Raw genomic sequence first — 19,773 nt, 5'->3', positions numbered from 1 at the left:
TTATAGATTCTGAAATGTCAGCTCTTTATTTATGCCACATTTACTGCACATTTGCTGCAAATATTTTTTCTAATGCCAATATTTCTTAGCATGGAATTTCTTTGGCCCTTGCATTCTTTGCTGCTTTTCACATTTTTGTTTTTTACTCATCCCATGCCAAACTTGCTATGGCTTACCATTATTTTCTGGAAGAAAATTCACAACTTATAGCTCTGGCATCTATCCTTGTAGTCCTGGAAGTCAGGCCACTTTCTCATCCTCTCCCAATCTTGATTTCTCCTATTCAGGTAGAACAAGGAAGCACAATCAAGGGAAACCAGATCCTCCATGCACTGATGTCAGAGAAAATAAGCAGCATGCCAACAGGAAAGAACAACAGCATGGCTCTTATCCAGTTGTCTAAGACAGTGTCCTCCGTCTTGAATCTGGGGTGCCAGGATGAAGGCTTCCTTCCATCTCTGAGAGCCAGCCCTGCCCAGGAGGTCCTTGATGTGGTTTCTCTTTTGTATTGTGGAAAAGACCAACTCTTGGATCAGCAAGCCTCTGGCCTGGTGGGGAAGGGTTAGGCTTTAGAAATATCTGATCATGGTCACAAAGAGGTTGCTGATGATAGAGTCACAGGACTTAAAGCTGAAAGGGACCTTACAGATCATCTAGCCAACTCTTCAATTCCTCATTTGATACCAGTATATTGCCTAACACAATAGACATTTAGTAGATCCTTTTTCACTCATTTATTCATTCATTCACTTAATCTCCTGTTTTACAGATGACAACACTATGGAGTTGATGTGATTTGTCCAAGGTCATGCAAGTAGTAAGAAACAGAGCAGGAATTTAAACCCAGGTCTCCTGGCCCCATGATCCTTCAGATTTATGACAATTTAGACCTTTTTTAGTCCCTTCAATAGGGCATCATAGATTTAGAGATGGAAGGGACCTTAGAGGCTCCCTAGTTCAATGCCATCATTTTGTAAATAAAGAAAATGATGCCTGGGTAGGTTAAGTGACTTACCCAGGATTCCACCAATAGGAAGTGGCATAGGTGTAATTCTTCTACCTCCAAATCCAATTCTTTTTCCACTGAATAAATCATACTTCCTTCATAAAGTTAAACTTTGGAGTTGTTTTCTTGATTTTCCCCCCTTAGGATCCTCTCTTCCACCTAGGGTTTAAGACATATGTCCAACCCCATGTCCTCAAGCATTGGGGTCCCTGAATGTCCTGGGTCCCCTTCTGACTCAACAGTGCCTGAGAAACTGTGATTTCTCATGTGGACCCTAGCAGCAGGGACTCTGCAACCATACCTACCAGGATGAGCTCAGGGCTTACAAGCAGATTGCAAGAGTTCCCTTCTAGGCTATGCCCATGTTCTCTCACATTGACAAAAGGATGAAACAACCAAGGAACTAGTGGCCACATGTGAGTTATGGGAAGAACCCTGTATTAGGAATCAGCAGGCCCAAATTCAAGGTCCAGCTCTGACACCAAGTCACTAAATGACCTTGATCAAGTCTCTTCCCCTCTCTAGTTTTCAGTTTTCTCATTTATAAACTAAGTTCTGAACTAAATGGTCTCTAAGTCCTGCTCTTCCCCTGTTACTCACTGTTCTAAAATTCTTTTGAACTCTATGTTCCCAGAGCAGCAGAGATCAGGCCATGTGGATGGAAGGATTGTGGCCTATATTGGCCAACATCAGCCTGTCCCAGCTGTAGTGAGTGCCTCAGACCAGGACAGGTCCCCACCACTCTGCAAGGACAGAAAGCAAAGTAAAGAGTTAGGAAGGTGCTTAAAGCCCATGTGGTTCAGCTGCTCATTTTACAAGGGAAGACACTGAGGTCCACAGGGGGCCAAAGACTTTTATTCACGGAGTTAGAGGCAGAGCCAAGGATAGAGCTCAGGCCTTAGGGTAGCATTCTTTATTTTATATCATGTTGCCCTTAGGTATAGAAGAGATGCTGAAAATACTCTAGGCTCAATTCTCCACCTTATATTAAAAAATAAAAAGCCTTGAATCTCTGAGGGTCTCCTATTTGTCTCTACACCTTTGAAGGTTGGGTCTTGGAGAGTGGATGCCAATTTTACAACTATCTTTGATTTCTACATCCCTACCCAAAGACTGCCATGTCTAGAGATCAAAGTGTGTGTTTTTAAGTGGAGACAGTGAAAGTAATTATAACTAAGAGATTCACGGCAGCCTTGGAGGTCAGTGGAGGATCTCTGGTGTGGTGAAGGGCCATCAATTTCCAGGCTTCTGCAGAAACAGACTTAACATGATTTTATATCAATTGGTATTAAGTAGCATTTATATACAGTATACTTTAATCAGTTTTTTATCCATCCAGCAAATATTTATTAACTATTTATAACTTCCTTCTTCCATCCTAAGGTCAGAGAGCTTATCTTGAGGACCTTGGCTTCTATTCCTGCTGATGAGATGCCATTGGCTCTTGGGATGGCAGAGGCACTGAAAGACGTCACCTTCCGCCACGAAGAACTCTCCCCTATAGCCCAGGTCAGCAGCCTCCCAACTCCCACCCTGTCTTCTACCCTGTGTACACACAAGGCCCTTCAATCTAGTTGAGCTAGGAGAAGCCTTCCTCCATTTCCTTATCTATAAAATGAAAGAATTGAACTCATTGGTGTCCAAGATCCCTTCTGGCTCTAAAACTATGGTCCTGGCATGGTCAGAACTTAATACCACAGCTACTTAAAGTTTCTTTTCTATCTTATGGATTTTTTGAATGAAGTTTATATTACCATTCTATTCAAAGTACTATCATTTCTAAAACCAAAGGTCAGTAGATTTACAGCTTTGATTCTGTGGTTTTGTGAAGTTATGGTTCCCTAGGCTTCTTAGGGAAGTCACAGAGTTGTCACAGTGTGATGTGTCTGAAGGAACAAAAAACTTGGAGACCTCAATTTGAATCTTAACACTTACAAATGATTTCTTGATAAATTAACTTCTCTGTGCCACAGTTTACTAATCTGTAGAGTGAGGATAACTCTTTCACTCTCTTCTACCCAGGGTTGTGTTGGCATATGTCCAAGCCCATGTCTCAAGTATTAGGGATCTTTGAATGTCCTGGGTCCTCTCCTGACTCAGCAGTGCCTGGGAAGCGGTGGACTCAGACAGAAAGTGTTTTGTAAACCTGTTAAGTGCTGTTAATGTCACTTTCTTAATGCAAGTTAGATTTTCTCATGGTTTTACCTGTAGTGAGTGAAACGTTTTCAAGTGTTTGCCATTTATGCTGCTGAGCATCCAAGAATTTCATATATGTCAGGTCTTTGAGTGATACCTAGGTTCACCTAACCTAGTCATTTTCAAAATATGGTATAGGGACCCCTGGAAGTCCCCAAGACCATTTCAGGGGATTCTTGAGGTCAAAATTATTTTGAACACTAAGATGTTTTCATTTCTAATATGGTAAACAGTGGTAGATATAGCCCACATAAATGAAAGCTCTTTCCTCAATAATTTTTAAGAATATGAAAGGATCCTGAGATAAAAGAGTTTGGGAACTGCTCATCTAAACAAGTCTAGATCTCACAACCACCCTAGGAGATAGGCGCAGTTGTTACTCCTATTTTACGGTTTAGGAAACTGAGGCAGACAGAGGTTAAATGACTTGCCTGTAATCACACCACTAGTAAGTGTCTGAGGCCACATTTAATCTCAGTCATATGCTAGTCATAACAAGTATTTTTCATGCTCAGGGCAAGCAGCATAAAACTGGATTGGGGGCAGTAGAAAGAGACCTAAGAAATAGTAAAGGTATTGAGGAGAATCTGTCCTGGGATGAGGAAATGGGGAGAGAGAGCAATCAGGGAGAGGAAGCTTCTGGTAGCTCCTATTTTAACTAATTATTCTTAACTAGGTATTAAGCAGGGAAGCTAGGTGGAACAGTGGATAGAATGCCAGGTCTGGAGTCAGGAAGACTCCTTTTCCTGAGTTAAAATCTGGCCTCAGACACTTAATAGCTGGGTGACTCTGGGCAAGTCATTCAACCCTGTTTTCCTCAGTTTCCTCATCTGTAAAATGAGATGGAGAAAGAAATAGCAAATCACTACAGGATCTTTGCCGAGAAAACCCTAAACAGGGTCCAAAGAGTCGGACACAACTGAAAAATGACTGAACCAGAAAATGAATGAAACAATTGTTTCTCCCTCTGAAAGTGTGTTGTTATGATCATTGCCCTCTAAATTTAAGACCACTTTGGCAAAAAGATGCAATTTACCTCACTCTGATTATGGCTTTTCCAAAATTCTCATTTTACAGAGGAAGAAACAGAGACTCAGAGAGAGGAAGTAATCCTGGATGCTGAAATTCCCCTCTAGAAGCAATCTCCTTTTCTTCTACTTTTCCCCATTCCCTTACACACCTCCTTCCCATAGCTTTTTTCGCCATTATTGTGACCTTCAGCCCTTTTATCCTTCTTTGTATTTCCAGGCTGTCAACTCATTGATAACTTTCTTCCCTCACCTCAGTCTTGAGCTTGTGGTCAGTTATTTTAGCAAACCATCTTCTTCCACCTTTGGCTCTCTTTCTCCCTTGATCCTCCATAGCTCCTTTGCTATGACTTCAGCCCTGATAACCTTGCTTGTCTGCCTCCTCTGCTCCTACCCCTTAGGTGCTGAATGGTGCTGGAGGAAATTATAAAACCACACTGACTGATTTCACTGCAGACTTATACTATTTAATATCAACAAGGACCTTGTTGCTATGCAGGCATCCTCTGATTTCTTATTGAAACATCCCCACATTGGATGTTCTGAGCCTTTTTTTCCTTTCTTCCCTGCTAGATAGATGATAAACTCCTTGAGAGCAGACTGGATCTTATCTAAACTTTGCCTCTTCCTAGAACTTAGTATAGGACCTATTGCATAGCAAGCACTTAATGATAATAATGATTGATACTGATGGAGGCAACTAGGTGATGCAGTAAACAGAGCACTAGGCCATAGTCAGGAAGGCCAGAGTTTAAATATGGCCTCAGATACTTTCTAGTCACTTAACCTCTATCTGCCTCAGTTTCCTCAACCTTAAAATGAGGGTAATATCAGCACCTACTTCATGGGGTGTTGTATCAAAGGAGATAATATTTGTAAAGTGCTTAGCACAGTGCCTGGCACACAGTAAGTGTCATATAAATGCTTATTCCCTTCTCAGCTAATAAGTGTTGGTTAAATTAAATCAACCTGAAGTAACCACAACAGAGTCATAATCTATTTAGTGGCAAAAATAGAATTAGAAACTAGGGCCCCCACCCCACCAGGCTAGGTAAGAAGACTGTGAGGATTTGATGGAGTGAGAGAAAGCTGGCTTCAGGAGAGTTGAGGGGATTCAGCTAAGACTTTGAAGGTTCCTGAAAGATGGAATTAGAAGGCATTGGATAAGATACCAAGGATACCTTCCCTAGTTTGGAAGTGAGGGTGGGAGCTCTGTTACTTGATGGAGTCAGCCTCTTCAGGGAAGGGTATTAATTTCCTTGTTTGGACCTCAACAAGGTCCTTGTTGAGATTAGATAATATTGTAAGGCTGAGCTGCTGGTTACTATATAGCTGTCCCTACATTTCAGGGCCACAGACATAGATTTACAGTACCTCAGAGTCAGAAAGTACCTAAATGGTTATAGGTTCATAGGCTTATTGATTTAGATCTGGGAGGAACTTTAGAAACCGTTTTGTCCAATCCTTCCTTTTACAAATGAGGAAACCAAGGCCCAGAAAGGTGAATAGTGGTTTTCTCAAAGTCATACAGGCAGTAAGTGAAAGAGCCAGATCTTCTGACCTCAAACGCAGAACTCTTCCCAAGCAGCTAACCTTAGGAATGGGATCTAGAGGACAGTATCCAGAAAGGACTACAGGACTTCTATCAGGAAGGGAGTTTGGAAATAATTTCAAACCCCCTCTCCATTTTATAGAGGCAGGAGCTGAAGCCTAGCAAAATAAAATCACTTTGTCCCACAGCTAGCAATGATCAGGTGTAGAATTTGAACCGAGGACTTTTGACTCCAAATTCAATATTCTTTCCATAAAACCATACTAACACTAAAGAATATGTACTGATAGGATCATAGAGTCAGAGAATGAGAGTTGGAAGGGACTTCAGAGGTAACCTAGACCAATTCCATCATTTTATAAATGGAGAAATTGAGGCTCAGAGAGATTGACTTGGCCAGGGCCAGATGGGTAGAATGTAACATATACATGCATACACAAACACACATACACATACTTTGAAGGTAGATAAGGAGCCATTGAATCTACTGTGTGAAAAAAAATATGCCTGTGCTTCTTGGCCCTGCTTTACCTCCTTGGGCAGCACAGCCTGCCAGGATCATGGGGAGTGCCCTGATTAATGCCAACCACCTGTGCTTGAGTGGAGGCCCCCTTCTCCTCCCACCACTTGCTCTTTGTAAGTGCCATGCTTTCATATGCTCTCATATAGACCTGTCCTCTCCTGTTTAGAGACAGATTAGGTTGGGATTAGCGAAAGAGATGAGGAAAATTGTAGAGGGGGGCAGGACAAGAGTGTCAGTCTTAATTGGTTTATAGTCATGGACATAGGGTATGGAGGGTCTGACCTTCGAGCAGTCTAGCCACCATGGCCTGGCCTTTATTCAGCAATGTTTAACAGCAGTGTTTAAATAGCGAATGTTTATTGAGCAAGACCTTACACTGGGCACCATGGGGGATAAAAATAAAGTGTTCAACAAACATTATTAAGTACTTACTACGTGCATTGCTCTGCACTTGTAGCTGGGGATTTTTGGTAGGAATGAGGCGTTGAATTTATGATTTCCTTGGGATAGGAAACACCTGATGTGGAAAGTCCTTCCACTGATGCATAGCATCAGCTCATCTATGACTCAGCCTTTGAGAGTAGCTTGGAGCAATGAGCACTAAATGGCTTGGCCACGGTTACCTAACTAGTATGGGTTTGAACCTGGTTTTCCTTACTCCAAGGGAGCCTTTTATCCACTCTGAAGCTCAGAAGTTGTGAATGCAATAATGAAGTCAAGGAGTCACAGTCCCTTCCCTCAAGCCGCTGATAATCTCATGGCTGGGGGAGAGGGGACTGACTACTGGAAGGAGGAGACTTGATAGGGACACAAAAGAATACAATGAGGTAGAATACAAGAGGGGGAAAGGACAGATTCAGACAAAATGCTCTAAAAGAATTTGAGGAGGGAGAGAGCCCTCTTGATTGTGGAAATCAGGGAAAACTTGATAGCTTCTGAGCTGGCTCTTGATGGGAGAGAAGGATTTCAATAGGTTCTGATGGGGGAGTGTGGTTCTCATGGAGCTAACAGTCCAGCTGGGGAGATAAGGCATGGACACAAGTAATTCTAAAACAAGGAAAGTCAATCAAAATCCTGGTCAGGTCCTACAAAATGTCCTCGTTTGGGGGCTCTAAGTCTCTATACTCTGAAGGGGACAATACTATTATCTTACCACTGGAAGGCTGTACCCTTGTGCAGACTGGTCCTGGGGCCAGTCAGCTGCTGTTTAGTTCTGTCCTCAACTAACTTTCCCATTCTTTTTTGGGGGACAAGATGGTGGCCAGCCACGTGCTTTGGAATATCAGCAAGTCTCTGGCAACGGGAATATCTAGCCCTGAGGATGGCACTGGCAGACAGAAGCACCAGATGACAGCCATGCACCTGTTTCATGCAGTGGGAAATGTGCTTGAAGCATCAAGGAGCCAGGAGCCTGAAGAACCACTGGGCTCTGGGACTAGCCAGGTCATTGTCACTGAGAGAAACCAGTAAAGGGCACTGCCTTTCACAGAGGTCTCATGAGATTTGTGTAAGGGTTTCACGGGATGGGGTGACCTGGGAACAGCTCAACATTAGTTCTGTTGAGGCATTAGTGCTAACTGTGGGGAATACAGAGAAAGATAAAAAGCCCCTCCTCCCGAGGAGTTCACAAGCTATATACAGGATAAACTGGAGGTAATCAACAGAGGGGAGGCACCAACTTTGAGGACAGCCAGGATGAGATGGCAGTAGATACAACCTTTATCAACAGGGCACTGCGCCTCTTACTGCTCCCCTTTGCCAAAGTACATATAGATCATCCTTCCTCTTGCCCCTATGGGAATCACACTTGGCCAAGTCTAGCTCAGGCCATAGGCCACCTCCCTCTGTGGACCACTATGCATTTCTGTACCACATCTCTAAAAGCACAGTCTTGTGGGAAAGAAATCTGAGCCTAGGAAAGACAAAATGGACTGAGCCATGTTCCTCTTTTTGGCAGGTGATTGTACAGCTTCTTGGTACCCTGGAGAATCTACAGAGTGCCCTCTTACTGGGAAGGCCTCCTAGAGACCATCCCACCATGTTGAGTGTACCCACCATCTCCATGTATATCAACAGGTAATGGTAACAGCATCCCCAGGAAAGGCCTTGGTCCCTCACTGGGAGCCCTTCCAGCAGCCACATAGTGCAGAGGAAAGGGTGTTGGATTAGTAGTGGAAGGACTGGGGGATGTACATTCATCTAATGTTGATTTTCCTCTTCTCTCTGCCCTGGGGGATTGTTTGTCTTTCTTTGAGGTCAGAGTGCAGCCACATGGTCTGGATGGTGCTTCCTTTCATCTCAACATGAGCAATTCTGCAGTCTTCATTCTGCCCAGCATTGCCTCCTTCAACTCTTTAGGGGATGATGATGAACCTGTGGACATAAGGGTGGGTGTTCACACCCCTGTCTCGAAGATTCCAACACCTCAAATTCCTTCCATGTTTCCATTCCTTTGTTACCCTACATGCAAAGGACTAGTGAGAAGTGGTTTTCTAGGTATCCATGTTAGAGAGACGCTGGAAGAATCTCTTCTCTAAGTCTCAGTTTATTCATTGGTAGAATGGAGGAAATAATCTTTGTATTACCTTCCTCACTGCAGTTTGTGAGCATCAAGTCAGATACTGTTTGTAAAATATTTTGTAACCCTTAAAGCACTAGAGAAATGTCAACTGTCATCAGGGGGTCCTGCCTCAGGCACTTTCTAACTGTATGACTGTGGGCAGTTGATTTAACCTTTCTGGAACTCAGTTTCCTTGCCTGTAAAATGAAAAGGCTGGAACAGATAACCTCTAAGGAAGATCCCTTTAAATTTAAAGTCACTATTATTTATTTATTCATTCATTTTAGAAGGTAAGCTAGAATTGATCCTTGTAAGAAAATCACAAAAACTCAAAAACTAAAAAAAACCAAAAACCTGACTGGAAGAGATCAAGCTGAAATGAAAGAATATATTAACTCTACTTGGCCTTGAAAAGCAGAACTAGGAAGTTGCAGCAAGGCAAAGTTAGGCTTGATTAAGAAAAACTTCCTACCAGTTATAGCTATCTCAAAAATGAATCGCACTGCCTTCCCCTCACTGTTGGTCTTCAAGTAGGGGCTGATTGACCCCTTGTCAGGTAAGCTGTAATGGTGAGGGCTGAAATAGAAGGCCTCTGAAATCCTTTCCAACTCTGAGATTCTACGGTTCAATTCTTTCCTTGGCTTGAGGGCCCAGGAAGGTTGATAATAGAAAAGTAGCCACTGGGATCCCCCGAGGCTACAAGATTGACGTTTGTTTAGTCTAGAGGACTGCTTTTTTAAAAAATTACTTTATTTTTAGCTTTCAACATTCACTTCCATGAGCTTTTGAGTTTTAAATTTTCTCCCCCTTTCTATACTTCCCCCTCCCCAAAAGGGCATGCAATCTGATATAAGTTCTACATATACATTATTATTATACATATTTTCACATTAGTCATGTAGTAACAAAGAATTAGAATAAATGGGAGGAACCGCAAGAAAGAAAAAAAGAAAACAAAACAAAACAAAAAAAAGAGAGCAAATATTATGCTTCAATCTGCATACAGACTCCAAAGTTCTTTCTCTGGATGTGGATAGCATTTTCCATCATAAGTCTTTTGGAGTTGTCTTAGATCCTTGCAGTGCTGAGAAGAGCTAAGTCTATCAAAGTCATTGCACGCTGTGGCTGTCCTTCGTACAATATTCTCTTGGTTCTGGTCACTTCACTCAGCATCAGTACATATAAGTGTTTCCAGGTTTTTCTGAAGTCCGCCTTTTCATCATTTCTTATAGCACAATAGTATAAGAGGGCTGCTTTTTATCTCACTCTTCACCCTCCATCCCTGGGCTTCTTCCTCCCTCACTTGACTCACAGGTGATTGTGTTGAGAACCAATGTTGTGTATGTGTGCTACACACCCCATTCCTTTCCTTATTGTGATCTCCTACTTCTCACTGGGCCTTCTTTCTTGCTCTCTTCCTCCACCCTACTTTTCAACAGTTCTGCTCCAATCCCACAACCCTGACCCAAGACATAGATACCCAGCCTAGCCCAGATGGCCTGGGAAGGAGTGTGGTCATGGTATGAGGTAACTAGGACTGAGTTTAAGTCCTCTCTCTGCTACCAATACTGTATGTCCTCAGAAAAGTAATTTTCTCTCTCTGGGTCTCGGTGTTTTCATTTGTAAAACAGGGGATTTGAACTAAAATGATTTCTAAAACTCCTTCTGGCTCTAATAATCTATGAGGCAGTAGATTCCAAGGGGGATTTCTTTCTGAGGACTGGGCTTGTTTGGCCTGGGATCACTGAAGTCCCATTCAGTCCTGCCTGAGAGACCAAGGCCCACCTTATTAGTGACAGCTGTTCCTAGTGGGCCTCTTAAAGCAGCAGTGGGTTACCCTTCATTGAAGGCCTTCAAATAGAGATTGAATAACCATATTCTAGAGGAAAGTTCTGTTGAGGTATTGGTTAGACTAGCTGACTACTCCCTTCTAACTCTGATTTCCAATGATTCCTCCAGATATGATGATGATGTAAAGACATGGCTATAGACCATTTGCACTTGTAAGGTAGGAGGGCTAGGGGAGGACTGGAATGGATTGGAAAACTGGGAAGGAGTGGCTCACAGCTGCCCACTTTATAAATTATTATTCACTATCTAACTACTTATGGATAAGAGAGAGGGGATTATCTTCACTCTCCCCTCCTTTACTCCAGCATCTTTAACCTGCATGCATCTATCCTGAATTGGAAGTCTTCTAATCTGGACCAAGTCATTCATGCTCACCCCACCCATGGTCCACCCCCTTCTCTACTAGGGAATCATTGACCTGGTTTACAGTGTCGGAGCAACCCACGAAAGTTTTGATCCATGAGAAATCTGTCCTTGAAACAGCTTCTTGCTGATTTTACCTTCCCTCTCTTTCATCATCTGCCTCCTACCACTTGTCCTCTCTTTACTCTCACCTCCCCAGGTCCACTCACCCAGCCCCTATGTTCCCATCCACCCACTCTCCATCTCACTCCCTAATAACACCTGCTGATAATAACTTCCACTCTTAAGAAAACTCATTCCTCATAATTGCTCAATGAGAAATAACTAGTACAAGTATTGTTATTCCTATTTCACAGATGAAGAAACTGAATTCCAGAGAGGGGTTTGTCCAAGATCATGGAGTTAGTAGTTAAGTATAGAAACAAGATCACCTACTCCTTAAGCTTCATGGCTCTTTCTGCTTTGGGATGCAGCCTTGTGTATTCTCTTCTTTTTAAAATTGTGTGTTCTCTTATGATTCTTTTTTTCTTAGTCAATAAGTATTTGTTAAATGCTTACTCTGTGCCAGGTGTGTGTTGAGCACAGGGGATTTAAAGAAAGGCAAAAACACAGTCTTTGACCTTTAAGAGTTACCATTCTAATTGGAAGGCAAAATGTAAATGACTATACAGGTACATACATTCAGTACAAAAGGAAGGTCTTGTCTTGGCTAAAGCCCTGTTCTCTGCTTCTTCTCCCAACCAGAAAGGTTGCCAGCCTTTCATGCTAGGCTAAGCTGGCCTTGCAGTTTGCTGCATCCAGAGCTGGGCAAGAACTTCAGAAAATCCTTACCTGGTTTTTCAGCTTCTCCCTTCTATGCTACCTGTTTAGGAGAATGTTGCATCCATGCTTTCATGGGAGACCTGGCTGTCATTTGGAAATTTGAACACATGTCTGAGTAGACTATAAGGTGAGCCACCTAGATGGTCTCCATCTTACTCATTGACCAACCACTTCTTACAATCTAATATGCTTCTTGGGATGGCCCAGGACACCAGGCAAACCTTACCCAAAGAATTCACTGTTGTGAAGTTGGAAAAGAAAAAAAGGAGAAGAGGGAGGAAGAAAGGGATTTCCATACAGCACCTCCTGTAATGATTCATGTAGTTCCAAGTAGCCTATGCTATTCTGTTCCTTGGGACATCTCAGCATGTTTGGAAAGAAGGTTAAGTGCAAAGAATGAATGGCCAACAGACAGCTTCAGTGGGTAAATCCCTCCTTACCTATTTGGATCAAGAAAAAACTGCTATTTGTGATGGTATTTTTTCAGAATTTCAGAATTGGAAGAGATCTCATTGACCATCTAGTTAAACCCATAACTGAAAACAAATCCTCACTCTAATACAACCAACAAGTGGTCATCCATTCTTTGCTGACCCAAGGCAGCTCATTCCACTTTTGAATAGCTTTATTATTAGGAAGTTTTTTTTCTGACCTCAAACCTAATTTTCTCTCTCTGCAGTTTCTACCCCATTGTTCCTAGTTCTTCCCTCTAGGGCCAAACAGGACAATTCTAATGCTTCTTTCACATCCCAACCTTTCACCTATTTGAAGACAGTTATGGCATACCCAGCTCCAAGACTTTCCTTCTCTAAGATAAACTTTCTCAGTTCTACTACCCATTGAAGTTCCAAATGTTGGTAACTCAGGATGCCAGAGACATAGGGCACAAAAACATTACCAGTGGAACCCCCACTGTACCCCTCAAATGAAGTAACAGCTGGCTCCATGTCCCATCCATCGTGGGATGGAGCTTAAGTCTGTTACACTGGCTCCTCCCTCAGCCTAGGTCAAATATTCCTCACATTTGGTTCTAGATGGTGAGTTTTCCTGAGAATCCCTTCCCTGCAAGTGTCAACTTTGATGTTCAAGGAACTGTTGGAGGCCTTCATCTGACCAGCCCTGGGGGTCAGCTCATCCCAGTGAGGGATCTGAAAGACAATATTGAGGTAGGTGTTTGGTTCCACTTTGAGCATGCTCTCTCACTTCTTGACAATCAGGAACTCCAAAAATGAGGTCTATTAGTCTAGTTTCTCACTCAAGGTTGGAATTGTACCTTGTCCCCAGTCCCCACAAAAAAAAGATGCCTTGGAAAAAGGTCTTCAGCAGAGCCTCCTAAGAAGCAGAGATTCCAAAGAGGGAATAAAAGTAGTGATAATATGCTATCCTGCCCCTACTAAGAGTCTTTTTAGACTTCTTCAGAGTGTGTTCCTAGCAGATGAAGGTGTATGTGTTCGTCCTTCATTGCTGAAGAAGACCATGCCATCAGAGAAATGATGACATGACTTGCACTTGACTTTGTTTGAGTGAGGGAGGGCTATGCAGGTCACCAGCCTCACTTCTCCTCCAGAGTCATCTGAATCCAGTGACCAGATATTTATCAGGATGACTGGAGATGACCCAAGATGAGGTAATTGGGGTTAAGTGACTTGCCCAAGGTCACACAGCTAATGAGTGTCAAGTGTCTGAGGTGAGATTTGAACTCAGGTTCTCCTGACTCCTGCACTGGTGCTCTATCCACTGCACCACCTAACTGCCCCAGCAGATGAAGATAACCCAACCGACAAAGCACCAGAATTGGCAGTTTGACTTGTCAGTCAGTAAATATTTATTAAGCTCCTATTATGTGCTGAATACTTAATTCTGAGGCTAGGAAGAAAGTCAAAAGACTGTCCCTGCTCTCAAGGAGCTCACAAGATTCTCCCCTGAACCCATGGGTTTTGTAATAAAAATGGCTCTTGGAGGTTTGCAAAGCAAGCATGTTTGAGCCTCACAATAACCCTAGAAAGCAAAAACTACAGGTATCATCATCTGTATTTCATAGATGAAGAAACTGAAACTCAGAAGAGACTTGCCCATGACCTCACAATCAGTAAAACGTCAGTGACAAGAATTAAACTCGGGTCTTCCAGTTCCAATGTGGAATGTAATACACTATCCCTTGGTCAGTCAATAGACTTCAGAGTCAGAGGACTTAGCGCTAGGAGAGATCCATATTCCATAGGGCCTTGAAAAGCCTGATAGTTAGAGTTTAGCCACTTAAGCAAGGGTTCTTAACCTCACATCTATGCATAGATTTCAAGGGGTCCATGCACTTAGATGGGAAAAAAATTACATCTTTAGTTTTACTAACCTTGGGGTTTTTTTCTTTGTAATCTTTCGAATTTTATCTTATGCATTGAAAAGCATTATTCTGAAAAGGGATCCATTGGCTTCACCAGACTTTCAAAGGAATACATGAACAACAACCAAAAGGTTAAGAACTCCACACTAAAGGATTTTGAGACTGTTGGGGGTGGGGGGGTAGGGTGGTGACAGCTGTGTGTTAAATAACATTAGTCTGGCAGAATGGGCTAGAGGGTTGGGGAAGCCCCCTTTAGGATGAAAAAAAAAAACCTAGTAGAAATGACTAGACCCCTCTTCTCTGGCAAAGTGACCAATATTCAACTGAGGCCGCTCAGCAGCTACAGGTCTTGGAATGTCCAGGTATAAGGAAGAGCAGTTTCCCTTTTGAGGCTTTGAATAAATTGGTCACTTTCCTTAAGAAGACTGAAGCATGATGCAATGTAAAGAGTGCTAGACTTGGAATCAGAAGACATGGGTTTGAATCCCAGATCTTCTACTTAATTCTTATGTAAGCTTGAGCAAGTTACAGAACCTTGAAGGGCCTCCATTTTCTCCTCTATAACACAAAGAGATTGAACTAGATTATTTCTATGGTCGCATCCAATTTTGGTGACTTTGCCATCATCCTACAAGACCCCATCAACCCTGAAACTCATACCTAGTTAGTATCTCCTGTCCCTGGGGCTCCTCCTTCCCTTTGATTGGAGAGGACAGAAAGTGGAGTACTCCTCCCAGATCTTCCATTTAAGGATAATACCTGGGGCAGCCATCTCTGCATTTCCCACCTGGCTACACTCCTCTGGACCTGTCATATCCCTGCCTGATATGTTCCCCTCCCTTTCAATATATTTTTAGGTGTTGTCTTCCCTCTTTAGATTTTGAACTTTCTTTCTTTGTTTCTTTCTGTCTTTTTTTTTTTCTCTTCTTTCTTTCTCCTTCTTCTCCATTGCTTAGCAAAGTACCTGACATATAGCAGGTGCTTAATACATCTTTACTGACTGACTGGTATTCCAAATGTGTTGTGGAAAGAATACTCTGGACTCAGAAAACACATGGCTGATTGACCAATGCTCTGATTATGGGTCATTCTCTTGTGTTTTGACACTGTCAGCCTAGACTACAAGTTTATCTTAGAAAATGGTTTGGGAAATGAACAGGACTTTCAGTAACCATTTCTCTGGAGAATCACATGGAGATAGAAATGGACATGATGGGCTATGTTGATCATAGGAGTTAGAGAAGAAAGGGAACTTAAAATCAAATCAACTAATTTCTTGAGAATTTATTAAGTATTATTAGTAAGTATTTATTAAGAATCTATTATATGCCAGATACTGTACTAAGTGTTGGGGACACAAAGAAATGCAAAAACAGTAACATTTTCAAGTGGCATCTGGATATTCTCCCCTAAATGTCATGGCAGTGCCTCAAACTCAGCATGTTCAAAGCTGAATTTATCATTTTCTCTTCAGAATCTACCCTGTCCTTCCAGTTTTCCCATTGCATTGGCCACCCAAGTCACCCAGACTCAAAAGTCTCACTCAAATCCATCCTCTCCTTTCCCTTCCCATGGCCATCATTCTATTATATGCTCCCTCTTACTTTGATTGGATTATTGTTATAGCCTTGTAGCTTGTCTCCTTACCTCCGTCCAGTCTCTCCCTTCTCCAAGCCATCTTTCACATAGCTGATGAAGTAATCTTAGGATCCTGGGACCATGGGACTAGAGACGTATGGAACCTTATAGATAATCTTCCTCATGCATAGCTCTAATCAAGTCACTCCCATATCCAACACACTTCAGTGGCTCCCTATTGACTGTACACTAAAATACAAACTCCTTAACCTGTCATTCTCCAAGCTATCTTTTTAAACTGATTTCATGAACCCTATGTTCCACATAGTCTGGATTACTAAACGTTCCTTGACCTTATCTTGTCCCCTCCTGTCTTTATACATCTATTTCTTCATGTTGCCCCTCATGGCTGGATCAGACTCCTCCTGGCCCATTTCTGTTAGGCAAAATTCTTTCACTTCAAGGCCCAGCTCAAGTACCACTTTCTCCATGATCCCTTCCCTGACCTTCTTCCCCAATTGGAGACCCTCTCACTTCCTGAACCTCTCAAGTCCCTCTGGTTGACCTTTCCTATATCCTTAATCCTTTTTTAACTATTTTTAACTATTTTAACCATCTGTATATATGTCTCGTGCCTCCCCCTAGTAGAAGTTCCTTGAGGACAAGGTCTATATCATTTTAATCTTTCTATACAGCATTTGTGCTGGTGTATGTTTAACAAGCAGCTCTCTAAAAAAAAAAAAGGATGTACAAACACACTTTTCAGTTTTTTTTTAAGTATGTACAAGCACACTTTTAAGTTTAGTTTACATTATTAAACTTCTCTGTCACCTTCTTAAGTCTAGACAATCAACAAAATACTAAATCAAGCCCTGGTTTGTAGCATTTGCCTATTTCTGACGTGTAAATGCTCACACTGAAAATGTAACAATGGACTCTGGAGCTTTTGAACTTTCTCATACCTACCCCTGTTTGTATCCCTAGTACAGAGTATGAGCATTATTTGGACCTGATATATAATAGATGCTCAGTGTATGTGCTGAACTGAACTACAGTTGCTCCCAGGTTTCTGGGAACTATTTAACATTTTAGTAGCCATCATGCCATTGTCTTTGTAGATTGTGTTGCCTCGATTTACAAAGTTAAAGGACACACAGACTGTGCTGAATCTGACAACTTCTGCCACTTTGCAAGTGAACATGACCTCTGGAAATGCTTCTCTGGTGATCCACCTTGAGTGGGACTTCGATCTCCCACTCACACTGTACCTGGGCTATGGCTACCACCCCAATGAGACCAGCTATGATGTCAAAACTCACCTTCATCCAAAGACTGCTCTTACAGGTATGTATTCCCCTACTAGCATTTTAGCAAAACATGATCATATGTTGATGATGGCTATGGGTCTCAGTCTATGCTTCTGATCAACCTTTTTTTTTTTTTTTAAACATTATTCATCCTAAACCAGGTAGATAATAGCTTTAGATGGAAGTTATGGGAAAGTACTTGAAGCCATGGGCTACCCAGAGGGGACACTGTTACTAATTCACCCCCTGTGAGCCGAGCTATAATTCAGATCAATCATCACACCAATATGTGTGTTGAACTGAATTCCAGCTGCTCCTGGGCACCCAGCATTTCCATTTATGTAGCATTTTAGTAGCTTCCATGTCATTGTCTTGTAGATAGAGTTGCCTCAGTGATGCATTGGCCATCTACCAGGTGTCCAGCTTTGTATCCTATACCAGGTGGATACATAAACAACACCTTTCCTTTTTGATTCTTTCTCAATGTTTGTCCTTTATAACACTACTCTCATGGTTCTTATCCTACCTCTCTCACTATTCCCTCTCAGTCTTCTCTCACCTACTCTTAAATCCCTAGCCCCTTATCATTTTGTTGACCATGCCCTCCCAAGCCTCAGCCTGGGATTGCTCCCACTATTTGTTGCCTTTGTGCCTACACACATGCTGCTGAATGAAGACAGAGAAAATCATGCAGCTCTTCTGAGTGGGTCTACTACAAATTTCGGTAACATAACCTCAACTGGGCATTCACAGCTGCTCAACAATCTTACTATACCTCCTTTATGAATTCACTACCCCATTTTCCACAGTGGTTCTTCCAAACCTTTTCATCCCTCCTTAAACCTCTGATGGCTCCCCCTTCCTCCACTCTCTCAGCTGAGAATATTGTCTTATCTTTCACAGAAAAAACTGAGGCTATTCTCTGAGTTCCCTTCTCTCCTCTTCTTCATTTCTTGTCACTCAGGTGCCTTCTACCGCTTTCTCTCTCATCACCCCTATGTCACATAATGCACTAACTTATTCTCTACCAAGGTTAACCCCTCTACTTGTTCAGGTGATCCCATTCCATCTGTCTGCTCCAATGCCCTCTGTCATCCTCATTCTTTTCCCTTATTTTCAGTCTTTCCCTATCTAATGGCTCATTTCTTACTGCTTACAAGCATACCCATGTCTCCCCTGTCCTGAGAAACCCCTCACTTGATCTGTCCAACCCTGTTGACTATCATCCCATGTCTCTTCTGCCTTTGTAGCTAAATGCCTCCAAAAGTCCATCTGCAGTATGCACCTCCACTTTTTCCCTCCACATTCTCTTCTTAACCCCCGTAATCAGTGTCTGACCTTATCATTCTAATGAAATTGCTCTCCTCAAAGTTACTGATGATCTCCTGACTGCCAAATCCAGTGGCCTGTTCTCAGTCCTCATTCTCCTGGATCTCTGTGTAGTCTTTGACACTGCAGAGCATTCTCTTTGCTTTCGGTTTTTAGGACCCTACTCTCTCAGTTCTCCTTCTACCTCCTCCTACACTCTGATCACTCCTTCTCTGTCTCCTTTGCTGGACCCTCCTCCAGATCACACCCTCTAACTGTAGGTGTCCCTTGAGGTTCTATTTTGGATCCTCTTTTCTACTTCATTAGATGATCTAGTAAGTTCCCATGATTTAATTATCATCTTTATGCTGACAATTCTCAAATCTACCTTTCCCACACCCATCTCTCTTCTGACCTCACATCTCCAACTGCTTTCTCTGAAATCTTATCTCATACTGAATGAGTGTCCAGTATACCTCTTACACACAATACGTCTAAAACAGAACTCATTCTCTTTCCCCCTACATCTTCCCTGACCCCTTCTACCTTACCAGTCCCTCAGGCTCACAACCTAGAAGTTACCTTGGATTATCTTGGATTCCTCACTTATTCTTACCCTGCCATTACTAAGCTGTTGCCAAGGCCTGCTGATTTCACCTTTGCAACACCATCCAAATATGCCCCTTTCTCTCCTCCGACACTGCCACCACTCTAGTGCAGGACCCCATCACCTCGTGCCTCAGTTACAGCAAAAGCCTGCTAGTGGGTCTGCCTGTCTCAAGTGTCTCCCTACTCCAGTCTGTTCTCCACTCAGCCACTAAAGTGATTTTCCCAAAATGCCGGTCTGAACATGTCACCCCTCTACATAGTAAACTCCAGTGGCTTCCTGTTGCCCCCAGGAGCAAATACAAAATGCTCTGTTGGCATTCAAACCTCTTCATAATCCAGCCCACTCCTACTTTTCCAGTCGTCTTACACCTCACTTCCCCAAGGCGTACTCTTTAATCCAGTGACACTGGCCTTCTGGCTGTTCCATAAACAAGACACTCCATCCTTAGCTCTGGGCATTTTCTTTGGCTGTCTCCTATGCCTGGGATGCTCTCCTTTCACTGCTGCAACTACTGACTTCCTTGGCTTCCTTTAAGTCCCAAGTAAAATCCCACCTTCTACAGAAAACCTTCCCTAACCTTTTAATTCCAGTGCTTTCTGTCTTAATTATTTCCTATTTATCCTGTATATAGCTTACCTTGTATATATTTGTTTTTCATGTTGTCTCCCCTTTATATTGTAAGCTCCTTGAAGGGAGGGCCTGTCTTTTGCCTCTTTTTGTATCCGCAT

General features: G+C 42.5%; 2 protein-coding genes across 5 annotated transcripts in view; one reads left to right on the top strand and one right to left on the bottom strand.

Moving 5' to 3' along the window:
- Window positions 1–19,773, top strand: part of LOC140518842 (polycystin-1-like protein 2) — a 110,787-nt gene that overhangs the window by 23,324 nt on the left and 67,690 nt on the right. Inside the window, exons 11-17 of the mRNA XM_072631308.1 lie at window positions 90–482; window positions 2,390–2,515; window positions 7,560–7,754; window positions 8,263–8,381; window positions 8,566–8,692; window positions 12,936–13,067; window positions 16,939–17,164. Coding sequence (XP_072487409.1) covers window positions 90–482; window positions 2,390–2,515; window positions 7,560–7,754; window positions 8,263–8,381; window positions 8,566–8,692; window positions 12,936–13,067; window positions 16,939–17,164 — 1,318 coding nt within the window. The remainder of the gene's footprint in view (window positions 1–89; window positions 483–2,389; window positions 2,516–7,559; window positions 7,755–8,262; window positions 8,382–8,565; window positions 8,693–12,935; window positions 13,068–16,938; window positions 17,165–19,773) is intronic.
- BCO1 (beta-carotene oxygenase 1) overlaps window positions 1–19,773 on the bottom strand; it is a 152,640-nt gene that overhangs the window by 118,947 nt on the left and 13,920 nt on the right. The window lies entirely within an intron of this gene.

This window comes from Notamacropus eugenii, chromosome 1, assembly GCF_028372415.1.
Source record: "Notamacropus eugenii isolate mMacEug1 chromosome 1, mMacEug1.pri_v2, whole genome shotgun sequence".
Taxonomy (NCBI): Eukaryota; Metazoa; Chordata; class Mammalia; order Diprotodontia; family Macropodidae; genus Notamacropus; species Notamacropus eugenii.
This window is presented reverse-complemented; position numbering and strand designations above follow the sequence as displayed.